At 46.9% G+C, this 14,747-nt stretch overlaps 1 protein-coding gene across 3 annotated transcripts in view; it reads right to left on the minus strand.

Annotated features, from left to right (window-relative positions):
* Positions 1 to 9,917: 9,917 nt before the first annotated feature.
* ASTN2 (astrotactin 2) overlaps positions 9,918 to 14,747 on the minus strand; it is a 913,616-nt gene continuing 908,786 nt past the window's right edge. For all 3 annotated transcript variants that reach the window (XM_057548646.1, XM_057548645.1, XM_028165454.2), the window contains one exon: positions 9,918 to 11,254. In XM_057548646.1, the coding sequence (XP_057404629.1) occupies positions 11,017 to 11,254 (238 nt within the window). In that variant the 3' untranslated portion in view covers positions 9,918 to 11,016. The remainder of the gene's footprint in view (positions 11,255 to 14,747) is intronic.

A 14,747-nucleotide genomic window follows, 5' to 3' on the forward strand; every position in this document is an offset into this window, starting at 1 on the left:
GGGTCATGGCTACTGCTAGAATGTGATTTTTTAAAAACAGACCAACAGCAAAAGAGTGCTTCATTGAATTGAAGCACACAACCATTGCAATTTTTTTCCCCAACCTTTTTTCCCTCTTTGCTTTCCGAAATACACCACCATCTAGGTTAGTTCTCAAAGCAGTTTTGGATTTAAGGCTGAGACTGCTTTGTAGGGAGTCCCCCAGAGTAAGTCAGTTCTGTTCAATACACATTTATTTAGCATCAAGGATGCTCCAGGCACCGTGAGGGGCCTCAGAGGCCCTGAGGTGAACGAAGCACTGCCCGGCTGTTGAAGATCACACAGCCTGGAGGGGAGACAGTCATAAAACCCAGAGCTCTCTGAACTGCTGTGGCAGGGCTAACATAGATGGGATCCCTGGCACTTGAGGAATCTCAGAGGAGTGGGCAGGTACCTAGCTTTTGTGTTGCCTGAGCCCAGCAGAGGACCAAGCACGTAGTAGGTCCTGCACAGGAATATCATGAATGAATACACGAGCCCTATATCTGAGAGTTCAAGGAAGGCTCCCCAAGGAAAACGCTCTTGCGTCATGGTTGAATATCCATGCCAGGGTTCATAGGTGGCAAGCGGCAGCAACAGAATTTGACACAAGGAGAACTCATCATGAGCATTTGGGGGAGCTTGGTCCACAGGTTTCCACCTGTGCAGAAAAGAAGGCTGGAGAACAAGACTTGAAAGAGCTAGAAAGCCAGGTGGGGTCAGGGGCTCAGTAGCAGGAAGAGCTCAAAAATCTCATCCAGGCTCCGCGGCTAACCCCCGACTGTTCCTCTCTTGCATCACTCTGCTCAAGACTCAGAGTCCTGAGAGTGAGGCTCTAGTTGGCACCTCTGCCTGGATTATGAGAGGAATCATCAGTAGTGGGAGAATATAACACTGCAATTTACGTTCCACCAAGACCATACCCAGTGGGGTGGTTCCCACCCTTTCCTTCCAAAAAAATCAGGGTGTTGCTGAGAAGGAGTAACTGTTGCTGAACAGCCAAAAAAGACATTGCAACTACCTAACAGACTCAGGCAGACGAATAAAAACGGCCAGAGTATGCACACTCACGGAAGCAGGATGAGTAAAGTTACGGAGGTCTGGAAAAATAAGGAATGGGCAAGGAATTTCAAGCAACTTGGTGTTACTTATATATAAGGCATGAGACAAAAAGTAATGGTATGACCAGGGGCACAACATGGTGATGCTTAAACATGAAATTGCACCATGGAGTGACTGGGATAATGAAGGAGGCTAGGGAATGCCACTCTTGCCTGTGTCCCTGCTGCCTGGAAATATTATGTTGTTTTTGCTCAGCGTCAAGGACTGCAGCGTGTTCTGTAACTGTTACAGCCCACTGATACTGGGACAAATAGATTAAACAAGTCCAAATACCATTAACCCAATTACAGATGTGCTGAGCGGGCTCTGAGCTTGACCCGTCCCCAACTGGAAGTTTCACTTGAACACTTAAAAGGAACGAGGGCAAACAATTCTCATCGGAGGCCCATGCCCCATGCCCCCAACCAACTAAGGAAAACTCTGCTGTCCAATAATCATCCTTTATTTTGTTTTTGTTTGTTGATTTTGTTTTTAGCACAAGACCCAGTTTCTTATGTAACAGATCGTGTGGTTGGGTGAGACGCTCTTTCTCCCTGAAGTTAGGTTTTCCTGGAACTAATAGTGACGCCAAAGGAATGAACAAGTGAAAACTAAAGCAAAAGCAAACCGCAGGCCTTTCCTGAGCACCTACTGTGTGCCAAGCTCTATGCCAGGCCCTTTCTTATTTATTTATAATGTGTTCCCTACAATGTCCCAGTGAGGTAGGTGAATCTGGTGATTCCTGTTTTTCTGGTGAGAAAATCTAGCTTCAGGTCTATACAATTCCCATGCTTGGTGAAGCTGGAATTTAAATTTAAGTTTGCCTGATTCTAAAGACCCCTATTCATTCCTCAGAATGACTCTATCCCTTAACACCTCTTTCTGTAGTTATTTACCCCTCATCACAGAGACTTGAATCTCAACCTGGTTGATTCTTAATTTGTACCTGTCTAGTTATGCGAAGGTAACCACCTCACGAAAAAAAACAGCCCTTCATATGGAGACAAAACCAGTCTCCCTGGGCAAACCTCTGGTCCCTACTCTATTCTCTTAAGCCCCAATAGAAGAGTCCATTCTTCCAGCTGCACACCTACTATTACAATATCTAAAGATGAGATTGGGACTCTGAATTCTCTGTGTAAGCTCACAGACTCTTTGTGCTGGGGTTGGAAAGGTTCTTGGAAATCATCTACACCTGTGGTTCTTAAACATGGCATGCATCGAAGTCACCCTGGCTCATGCAAAAATACAGATTCCCAGGGCTCTCCCAAGTTTCACTCGATTGGAATCTCAACAAATGGGAACTAAAAATCTGTATTTCTCCTAAGCTTTCAGGCTATTTGGATGTTTCAATCCAATTCTCCAAATTCTATTACGTGGGAGATCAAGACACAAAGAGGGGAAGACATTTGCCCAAGGCCACGCAGCCAATGAGTCATATTTTACTTTCCAAGCAGGCAGGGCCAGCCTTGCTGATCCCCTCAGACAGTCCCTCTCAACGCTGGGCTCCTGCTCCGCCCATGGAAGGCTGTGCGTTGACTGTGGAGCTGAATAGCTTGCAAGCAAGTAGAGAAACTACGTCATCCCCGATCGTAAAACCTGGTGAGCCGCAACCTGGCTGGTATTTGGACTACAGAACTGCCTGGGGAGGCCGGCCTGACTTGGCACTGGCCTTGTCTCCTGAACAGAGGTAAGGCTTTCTTCCCTGCCCCTCCCCACCTGCCCAGACGTCAGGAAAGAGGATGGGCCTGAGGTTACCAAGGGGTCAGAAGAGCACTGGAGATAAAATCGGAATATTCCACACTCGATTCTGTCAGCTGCATGACCTGGTACAGGTACTTCTTCCTTTCTGGCCCTCAGTCTTCCCATTTAAAGAATGGGAGCATTGGCCTCTGGTGTGGTTATGAGAACAGAGCTGCAGAGTCACCATGTCTTAAGTTAGACTGCATCCCAGCTCCTTACTAATGGTGTGACCCAGGCCCATCCCCTAACCTCCCTGAACCTCAGGACGTGTTCTGTAAAATGGGGATGTTGGTAGCCATGTCATGGGGTGTGTGTGACAACTAAATGAGACAGTGCAACTAATGTGCTTGCACAGACCCTGGCCCTGGAAAGTGCTCAACAAATGGTAATTATTGCTCTTGTTGTTATCGAAATTTGTCATTTCTCATCTGAATCCCCAAGAGACCAGCCTCTCTGGCCCAGGGGGAGGGTGCTGAGGCCTTACATTTGAACAGACTTCAGTTCCCATACAGAGGTTTTCCAGCCCCCCCAGTGGCACCTCCGCAACTCCACCAAAGGATGTCTTGGCATACCCCAAAGGGGATGGCTGGCTCTGGGGTCAGAGGTAAGAGGCCAAAAGACCTGTTCTGGCCTGGAGATCCTGTGTGACCACAAATCCAGCCTCAGTTTCCTTGTCTAAGAAGTACAGATCGGGACTTCCCTGGTGGTCCAGTGGTTAAGACTCCTCGCTTCCACTGCACGGGGCACAGGTTAGATCCCTGGTCGGGGAACTAAGATCCCGCATGCCATGGCCAATAAATAAATAAATAAATAATAAAATAAAAAGTACAGATCTTCTAGCCCTGTCCTAGAAGACTCACATAAAAATGGCTTCAAGACTATGTAGAGCTGCATTAGCACATATCTTCTGAGCACCTGCCATATGGTTTGACCAGTCCTGGGCACAGAAGACATAAAACATGGTCCGACCCAGGAGTTCACATGTTAGGAGAAAACAGAATCCTAGAGGCATAATTAGAACTCAGTGGACTAAGCAGAGACATCACAGAAGTATGGAGATTGTGAGAAGCAAAAGGAGGAGCCCCTGTTCTGGATTTGGGGGTCACGGTCAGAGCAGCTTTCTTGGGATAAGTAACACTTCTCCTCTGGGGGTTTGACTTGTAAACAACTGCATCCTCTACAAATACATAGGATTGTTTACTCTCTCCATTTCCAGTGTGGGCCCTGAGGGCTTGAGAACCTAGAATGTTAGAGCCGAAGGATTCGTCAGTGAAGTGCTATTCTTACCAATGTGTTTATGAAAAGACACCAAAGGCAAGACTGGGGAGAAACGAGCCCGGGGTCCCCTAGCCTGTTAGTGTTGGAGCTGGGTCCAGAATCTGAATTCTTAACTTCCCATTTGGGGCACTTGCTGACAACCTCCTCGCCAGCCTCCTTGTTTCTCTCTCTCTCACACTCTCTCACACACACACACACACACACACACGTACACACATGCTTGTCCAGCAGAGCACACCTGTGGCCCCTCGCCCTCCCCTCCTGCCAACTCCTGAAAAACAGGAAAACAGAGCAGCTTGGCTTCAGCTGTAACGTGTACAAATACACGCAGCAAAGTTTCCAAAGGGATACGGATAGTGAGGGACAGTGAGTGCCTTTCAGGGTCTGGCAGGTTTACGGGCAGACGCCAATTAAAAAGCACACCCCACACGGAGCCCATGGGTTTTGTTTGGCTGCGGGCTTCTTTCCAGAACCTTCCTGTGCGGCACTGATGGTGCAGATTGGAAGGGCCACTGTTCTCAAGGGGTCCTGGGCATTCATGTGCTTCCCAGGATCCTCCCTCAGGATCCCCTCATTCTAGGCATCAAGCTCGATTTTGCTGGATGAACATATACTTTGCTCTGAGCTAGGCCCAGTGAAAGGCTCTCAGGTACAGAGAGAATCCTGCCCAGTCCATGCACGTGCATTCCTCATGGTCCTATGGGGTACAATGACACTGAGTGAGGAAAACGCTGGAATGGAGGCAGGGAATCCTCGCCATAAGACCCCAGAGGAAAGAGTTACCAACTCCCTCTGGCAGAGGCAAAAGGTCTCAGGGAGCCAGTGAAAGACATTTCAGCTGGAGATGCCCAAGCTGGAAGGGCACTGCTAAGAGGGGGATCAGCATATGCAAAGGCTAAGAAGGAAGGTGTGAGAGGGCATTTCTGGGGATTTTTCAATGCGGCTGCAGAGTAGGGTGTTGAGTACAAGAATGACAACAACAACTAACACTTATATAGTACTTGTTACATCCAAGTACTATTCTAAATATCTGACATATGTGGACTCATTTAATCCTCACTCCAACCTTACGAGGGGTGCTACTATTTCCCCCAATTGGGCAGAGGAGAAAACCAAGGCATGGAGAGGCTGTCACTTGTCCAAGGCTGTTGGACTCTTAGCAACCAGTGGTTGTATGACCACGAGTGGGACTGCGGTTGTTTCTAGGGCACTAGAGTTGGCTGGGGATCCAGGATCTATAGCCCTGCTGGGACCTTAAGCCTGTCTAGACTGGCCAAATGGAGCCATTCATTCTGCCACTGTCAACCTCAAAGGGAGGTAGTGAAGATTAAAGGGAGAGAGAGGTGAAAATGTTCTTTATACATGAGTCATCATCGAATATACTTCCTCATGTCCATGGCACATACATCTTCCCCACTATGGTGCGGGCATACGGAGAACCCAAGGCCCACAGAGAGGGAATGGCTTGCTCAAGGTCACCCGGCCGCTCTACTACACAGGCAAGACTAGAGCCCAGAGCCACCCCCCACCTCAGAAGGCAACAGAGTTGTTCTAACAGTAGTTAAAATTCTGGGGTCAGATGATAGCTGGATTGAAATTTTGGTTCTGCCACTTACTAGCTGCCTGAGACCAGGGAGTTTCTTAAATCCTCTAGGGTTCAATTCCTTCATCTATAAAATGGGGTGATAATTTAAATATCACAGAGTTGTTGTAAGAAGTATATGAAATATATATGTAAAGAATCTGGCATATGGTAAGCAATCAATCAATTAAATGATAATGGTGATAAGGATAGTGATGATGATGATGATGATGAAGATGAAGATGATGATGGAGGAGGGGGGAAGGAGAGAGGAAGAAGAGGAGGAGGAGGAGGAGATGATGAAGAATCCAGCACTCTTTTCATAAGTTCGGTACTTAACTCCTCCACAAGATTCTATGCTGGCTTTACATAGTCCCTCACTAGGGGACGTTTGGAACTCATAACGCATTTGTGCATAGTGACACACAGTTCCATGCATGCCTTCCACATAAAGCTAAATTATATTCTTGGCTCTCTTACCTTCCAATGACTATATTTGCATGATACAAGTCCTGCCTCATCCATGCACTGTCCATTGAGCCCAAGTGGACACTTCATGCCCCACGTTCTGCCCAGTCTAACACTCAGACACCAGAGAAGAAAGGGAAGACCCAAGTCCCTGGGCCTCTTAGTTAGCAAGTCTTGTTGAGTCACCTCAGATCCAGCCTCACCATTGCAATGGCCCTAGCCAGGCATTCTCTTCTCCCTCCTAAACAACACTTATCTAGTCTACCCTACCCTACCCTATCCTATCCTACCCTACCCTACCTTACTCTACCTTACCCTAACCTACCCTATCCTACCCTACCCTACCCTACCCTACTCTATGCTGTCTAGTGCCACTGGCTCTCTCCCTTCTCCCCAGTCTCCTACTTTGCAACCAGAAGCGTGTTCTCAAAATGCTTATCTGCCTATGTCACACTCCTGCTTTCAATCTAATGCCTTCCAATGGCCGGTGTGCTCTACACTGCCAACTTCTCCAAACACACCCACACCCTCCCCTCTCAGCCCACACCAATTGCTAACCATCCCTCAAACATGGCACACTCAGAAATATGCTGGTCTCTCTGCCCATAATGCCCCTTCTCTTCCACTCTACTTACTGAACTTATACATCCTTTGACTGTAAAGGCTTTCCTGGTGACTGTCTTCCTGATGCAGAGTTAATCTCACCCATCCCTTCTCATGTAAGTAAGCCACTGTAATAACTATTTATTGAGAGCCTTATTCTCAAGGCTTTATATACATTATCTAATTTAATCTTCCCAACAGTACTTTAAGGTAGTGCATTCATCCCCTTTATAGATGAAGAAAGTGAGGCTTAGAGAAGTTAACGTCAGCTAACCTGAGCCTCTTAATTAGCAAGACCTGTTGAGTTTGCTTTATACATTTCTCTCAGGGTCCAGCCCTCCCTCACCATAAACTGCACAGCCAATATTTAAACTCAGATTGGCTTGATTCCAAAATGTCTGATTTTATCACACTGTATTTAGTTAGCTAAGTTCTGGGAGTTTCTTAAGGGCAGGATCTGGGTCCTGTTCATCTTAGTACCCCAAACCTGGAAATTAGTACTCAAGCATTGGCTGGAAGTTAGAGGGACTTAGTTTCCGACTTAAGATGGAGAAGGGGGGCATTACACCCATTTGCCCTAGAGATAGTAAGCACAGCACTCACCAGTTTGAAATACTTAAAGTCTGTCCAAGTTTAGATCTCAGGATCTCAACATCATGAATTGCTAACTACAGGATTTGAAGCAGGTTATTCAACCTGTCTAAACCTCACTTTCTTTAATTGGAAAAATGGTAACCACACTAGCACGTGGCTAGTGTTTTGCATGTTTTGCACATGGTTAAATGTGATAAGTATGTCGAGTCACTGCGAGGAGAACTCCCCGAATGGTAGTTATCAGCATTTGTCCGTGAAATGCACTCTCCATCATGAAACCTGCCTAGAGAAGACACTTCTTGACCATACAGAGGATGGGAGTCATGTAGAGGCGATTTCCTGTGCGCCCCTAACACACACCTCTGTGTGTTCACAACTCCTCTGTTCAGTGGTGGAAACCATATGGAAAGTCCCATCTTTGCCAGCAGAGTGAGACATGAGCGTCCCTGGCATTTGTTGTGGCAGTGCATGAATCAATCTGTCTGTGCCGAGGACAGGGCGCTGGACCCAGCAGCTTCCTTTGCACCTCAAGAATTTTTCTTTTTCCAGTGAAACAGCTTAACAAATACTGGTTTAACCTCCTTGCCTGCGATGGCAAGGCCCCTCCCCCACACCTGTCTCTCCAGGCTTCTCAATCCCACTCCTGAGGGCCTTATGGTGGCTGGGAAGGGCAGGAGGCTCTACAGTGCCAGGAAAAGCAGGCTGAAACCAGGGAGGGGCGTGGACGGGAGAACAAGCTGGGCACAGCCTGATGGTGGATATTCACAGGGGCCAGCCACCTTTGGCAAACTGGGCAGCTATCCAGAGGCCACAGCCATCTGTGAGAGCCTCAGAGAAAAGCACATACTTCTTGGGGCTCTTGCTATTGTGTTAAGCTCCACCACTGTGGCCACTGCTCTCTGGGTTAAACTTTTGATACTATTTACAACCCATATACCTCACAGGGATGCTAGTCATTAATTCCTGCTCTTAATCAGAGTTCTCTATGACTTTCGCAGACAGTTTCCTACTTATCTCTTCAAGATGAATAGCATTACGCATATTGTCCATTAGGAGGAAAAAAAGACCCTACTATGTACTGTGCTGGGTGCATTATAGTTGCTATCACACTCAAGCCTCACAGTAACGCCACGGGGACAGACTATCACTTACCTCATTTTGTTGATAGGGACACTGGGGTTCAGACATCCAATTACTCATCCAAGGGCAACAGCTCGTGAATAGTGGCAGATGCAGATTCAAACTGAATCAGGCTCAGACCACAGCCCCAGCGCACTGGGGAATTTAACTTTATGCAACTGTTGAGCTAAACTCTTCCTCAGGTTGTGTCAAGACAGTGGAAAGCTATAGCAATGGGGTGACTCGCTAAAGGCCTGGGACCTAGGGCTCCGGAAAGGGTACACATGACAGCAGTTTAGAGTAGGGCCTGGCACGTGGCAATACTGCAGACTGAATGTTTGTGTTCTCCCCAGATTCATATGTTGGAACCTAATCCCCATTGTGATGGTATTTAAAGGTGGGGCCTTTAAGAAATGATCCCATAAATCCCATAAATGGAATTAGTGCTCTTCTGAAAGAGACCCCAGAGAGATCCCTCCCCCCTTCCACCACGTGAGGACCCAGCAAGAAGACGGCTGCCTGTGAACTCACCAGCTCTCACCAGACACCAAATCTGCTGATGCCTTGATCTTGGACTTGCCAGCCTCCAGAACTGTGAAAAACAAATTTGTATTGTTTATAAATCACCTAATCTATGATGTTCTTTTATACCATAACTGACTAAGATAGGCAAGAACTCTATTCCTTTTCTTTCCATCCTCCTTTTTTTGAAAGAAGCTTATTCTTCTCTGACTATACTATACTTGGAAGAGTAGTCATCTACACTGTAGTGGGAATTTATTCATCTAAATTCCACCTTCATACTTACAGAAATGTAAATCCAATAATAATAAACTTTCTTAAAAGAGCACCTTTGAGCTTAGAGTGTTGGAGGTTGAGCAGATCTTTAGGCACCTGAGTCGTCTGGAAGGATCTCCTTCTGCTTTATTTCTCCATGTGGATTATTACGGTCCTTCGGTGGGAATTCAGCATGTAGGTTTTCGGGAAGGGGATTATGGATCTCATCAGCACTCATCAAAACTGAGAAATACGCTTATTTTCAACTGGTTTTATTCTACTGATAGTCAGTATTTTCCCCTCTGAATTCCCATTGCGCCCTTCACTCTAACAGGTGTCGTCCCCGCATTATGAAACACCTGACCTACATCCCATTTCCTCCAGCAAGCTAGCATCTCTGAGCTACTGCCAGGAAGTTAAGGACATATACAGCCTCTCTGTACTCATTACCATCCCCAGGAACACAACGGAAGTAAACAATTGCCATTTAAAAGGAGACAATGGTGGAAGGTTTCCCTCATTACCTCAGGATCCAAACTGCCATCACTTCTGGAAAATGACAGTAGTCACCGTCTTCAAAGCCTTTGCCGGTCCGACCTCCATTCTGGCGCTGGAATGGTTTTTCTTAAACAGCAAGTTGACTCCTCTGCAAATGCTCCGCAGTGGCTTTCAGTTACTTCAAATACCGTCAAACTTTTTGTCCACGGCTTCCAATGCTCTGCCTAGCTCCCAGCCTTACCTCTTGCTTCTTCCTACTTTGATCTCTATTCTCAATGAAAGTGCTTGCAGCCCTCGAAGGAGTATGCTTTCTCTTATCTCTGGGCTTTTATTCACAGTGTCCCACCTGCCTGGAGCAAATCCCATTCTCCTCCCCCCATCTTTTGGGCGTAGGCATCACTTTTTCAGAACCCCTCCAGGTTGTCTCATGACCCAGCAATGAGTTCCGAGAACCTCCATTCTTCCCCTACCACAGGCTGAAATAACTGGCTACCTCTCTATAAGTTCCATTGGACTGTACACTCCCTGAGGACAGGGAGCGTCTCTGCCTTTAGTTGCGTGCCTAGTGTATAGGAGAGAATGAATAAATACCTGTTGAGTGAATAGACGGAAGGCCCCCATCAGTAAGAAACAGCACCCGAGCAGAAAGAGAGACAATAGGAATTTTTAATGCATGGAGAGCCCTGCAGGGACTCTGGGCGGACCCACAGGCGGCAGGAAGAGGCAGGGGTCCTGCAGACTCAAACGCGTCCGAAAAACAAAGTCCTAAAGACCCAAGCTTCCTCACTGCAACAATCCTCGGGGATGCCCTCCTGATGCTGAAGAGGTCCAGTTGTCTCTCCATAGGTCTCCTCCTGGGGTCCATGGCAGGAAGGAAGCTGAGAGTAGCAGGAGGAAGGAAGAAGGGGAAAGGCCTCTTGGTCTCCACCTGAAAGCTCCTGCCTCGGGATTGACCACCATCCGGAAGAAAATGTTTAAAAAGGAGAGACTTTGATAGAGTCAAATAAGATCTTAGAAAAAAATAAAAGATAGGGGGAAATGAATAATTCCAGTGGTTACAAAGTTCTCTGTCGGCTACCCACAAGAGGAAGAGTTTGCTTTGGCCTTGCTGGCAAGCCTCATCTGCCAGGCCCGTCCTCAGCTGTCCCCCAGCCCACCCAGGCCCCAGGATCTGCGAGAGCACCGCTCGCCCTCCCACGGAGAGTCTCTGTGCTCACGGAGGGCAGCAACCTCCCTCACCGGCCCTTGAACTCCCCATACGTGTTGCGGGCCATGGACACCATCTTCTCCTCGCATGTGATCTTGGTGTCCTTGAGGATGCTGTACCACACCATACCCACAGGCCGGACCTCCTCGCTGCGGCAGAAGAGGTAGGGCACGCTGTCCACGCGGCTCTGGATGTAGGCGCTTCGGAGGAGGCCGGAGCAGCGGCTGCTCACCCTCTCCAGACGCCGCAGGACCAGGTGGGCCTTCCTGGAAGACAGAGGAGGCGGCAGTGAAGGCAGGGGCCTAGGTCAAGCATCAGGCCTTTGAGGGGGGTGAGTAAATGTCAGTAGGCAGACGATGACTTCTTGTCCCAACAATCCCCTAGCCGCGCCTGACTTGAATGTGGTATTTTGAACACCTGTTCAAAATTACCTTGGAACTTGTCCTCTTTAACTGTGCAATGTGTAAAAAGTAAAAGAGCGGTATAACCTTTGACCTAACACTTTCACTTCTGAGATGCAAGCGTTACAAGGTGAGCAGCCTGAGGACTCTGACCAAGTAAGTGTAAATTATTATAATAATGATAAATGACAACAAGAACAGAAACTAAAATGCATTAACGCCATGAGCTAGATGCTGGGTAAGTACTTTACATACATTTAAAAATTTGTATATAATCTTCACAACAGCCCTGAAAATATTGTTATTTCCACACATATTCAATGGCTATGGAGCCCAGGTTTCAGAGAGGTGACACTACTTGACCAAGGTCAAACATCAAGCTGACCATTGGAGTTGGGCATTCGGATCCAGGCCTGAACACTCACCAAGTCCCTCTCTGTCCGCTTTCTTACTTTTCTAATTCTCTCATACTCTTTTCTCATAGTCAGAATAAAATCTTGTCCTCTGTGCTTCTAATTCATGAAAGCCTTTCTATCTCTATACCCAAATCAGAACTTCTCTATTTCATTTTTCTTATCTCTAAAATAGTGATGGTGGCCTTACTGGTTGTGAGATTAACTAAGAGAAATGCCCAAAGGCTGGCCCTGAGTAAGCTCCCAATAAATGATAGCTTCTATTATAGAGAATTGTTGTGGTGATGTCTCAGGATCAAGGTCATACTGGACACTAGTCTCAGCAAGAATCACCCTGGACTGCGGTGATCATCATTAGGAACTTATCTAGAGCTCTTTATGTAGCACCAGATAGCGGATCCTCGGGGAGACCCGATGGCTGCAGAGAAAATTAAAGCAAGCATCTTTGCGATCACCTAGTCCAAGGCTTCTCAACAGGAGCACCATTGACATGTGGGCTGGATAACTCTCTGCTGTGGGGACAGTCTTGCAGGACATTTAGCAGCACCCCCAGGCCTCCGCCTACAAGATACCAATAGCACCCGCAGCCCCAGGCATGACAATAAAATTGCCTCCAGACATTGCCAAATGTCCTCTGGGGACCAAAATCACCCCATTTGAGAACCAGAGACTTAGTCTGACGTAATCTCATTAAAGATGTGGAAACTGAGGCTTAGAGAGGGAAAGGAATGACCTTTTCGCGGGTCATACCATAAGTCAGCTTTGCTGTCCAGGTGTCCATCTCCTTGTGGAAGCCACTTTTCTCTACATCTCAGCATCCTCAAGATGCCTAGGGATCCTAAGGGGCTAAATGACAGGCTCTCTCCTGCTGTCCTCTCCATGCCCCTCTGAGACCCCAGGAGGGAGGGCGTTTTACGACAACAGACCCCACAAATGGGAGACTGTTTTAGGCACCTGCGTGGCGGCTGGAAAAGGGCCGGGCTTATGCGTGTAGCTTTTGTGGGCACGATTTATGAGGTGCCTTTCAAAAAGTCCTCTTTGTATAGCTCACCACTTGGGTGGAATATTTCCTGAGGTGCCAAGAATTCATAGCTTCATAATCACACTCGAGTTACCACTCGACCCACAGGCCTCTTTCACCTCTGGCAGGCGCCTCCTCAGGGGGAGCCCGAGGAGCTTACTCTCAGCCCTCCTTGTTTCAGTTCTTGCTCTGTTCCTTAGCAGCTCGGTGTCCTTGGGAACTTTACTTAACATCTCCAAACCTGTTTCTTCATTTGACAAATGGGGCAGTTGAGAAGTTAAAGGAGACAAAGTCATCGGTTGCTCCTTTACAGAGCATTTATTATATGGCAGAGCTCCCGATTCAGTAGGAAAAGACAGACAGATGGAAAATTGCAACACCCGTGGCAAGAGCAATGATAAAAGAAGGCGTGAGAGCTGTGGGAAACAGAGGACAGTGCCTAGGTAGGATTGGGAAATCCAAGAAGACTTCCTGTAGAAGGGGAACTTGTGCTGAGCCTCATGAATGAGTAAGGTTTAGGTAAAGAAGAGGGCACAGGCATAACAGGAAGCCTAGGTAAAGGCACAGAGAGAAGGGATTTCATGGTGAAACACGGTGTGCAAGTGGGCTCACAGTGGGAAACGGGAGAAGTGGCAGGAGCCCAGCCACTGGAGCTTAGAAGCTGGGGCGTTTGTTGTATAGAGTAATGGTGTACCACACAGGCTCTAGAGCCTGGTTGCTCAGGTTCAAATCCTGCCTCAGCCACTTACTAGCTCTGTGATATTGAGGAAATTGTTTAACCAGCTGTGCCTCAGTTTCCTTATCCATAAAATGGGAATAATGACTACATCTACCACAAACGTCGTTTTAAAAATCAAAAAAAAAGAAACATTAATGAGTCTGTCATACAGAGTGAAGCAAGTCAGAAAGAGAAAAACAAATACCGTATGCTAACACATATATATGGAATCGAAAAAAAAAATGGTTCTGAAGAACCCAGGGGCAGGACAGGAATAAAGATGCAGACATAGAGAATGGACTTGAGGACACGGGGAGAGGGAAGGGTAAGCTGGGACGAAGTGAGAGAGTGGCATGGACTTATATACACTACCACATGTAAAATAGCTAGCTAGTGGGAAGCAGCCGCATAGCACAGGGAGATCAACTTGGTGCTTTGTGACCACCTAGAGGGGTGGGATAGGGAGTGTGGGAGGGAGACGCAAGAGGGAGAGGATATGGGGATATATGTACACGTATAGCTGATTCACTTTGTTATACAGCAGCAACTAACACAACAATGTAAAGCAATTATACTCCAATAAAGATATTTAAAAAAACAAAACAAAACATTAATGAATCTATAGTAAGCCCTCAATAGGGGTAAGTGGGGAGTTATTGAAGACTTTCAAGCAACAAAGTAGCAGGTTCAGAGACAAACTGCTTAAAAACGTTTCTAGCTGCATTGAGGAGAATGAAACCTGGGGAGGGCAAGACCAGCAGCAAGAACCATGTACAGACACAGCCAGGTGTTACGTGTTTCCTGTCATTGTACTTAGGGGTGCTGGCTTGTTTCTCCTCTTGCTTTTAAAAAGCTACTTGTTCTTTCTATTTCCTTATTTACAAAAAGGGAATAACATTTGCCCACCTCATGGAGTTGAAGCGAGGATTAAATAAGTTAATAAGTGTAAAACTCTCTTAGAAAAGTACTTGGCACATACTAAGCCCCTGATACATGTCAGAAAGTACATCACCATCACCACCACCTCCACCATCAGGATTTGTGTACTGGTTTAAGCTTTGAGCACTTACATAAGTTAGTGGCAGGAGACAGACAGACAGAAATAGTAAGAGCCTCTAATTTAGGGGGAGAGTTCTGGGTTGGAAAATATGCTGGGTGCTATGGGAATATATAAAATGGACACCCAATCATTAGTTTGGGGGCTCT

Source organism: Balaenoptera acutorostrata, chromosome 6 (assembly GCF_949987535.1).
Source record: "Balaenoptera acutorostrata chromosome 6, mBalAcu1.1, whole genome shotgun sequence".
In the NCBI taxonomy this organism is placed as follows: domain Eukaryota; kingdom Metazoa; phylum Chordata; class Mammalia; order Artiodactyla; family Balaenopteridae; genus Balaenoptera; species Balaenoptera acutorostrata.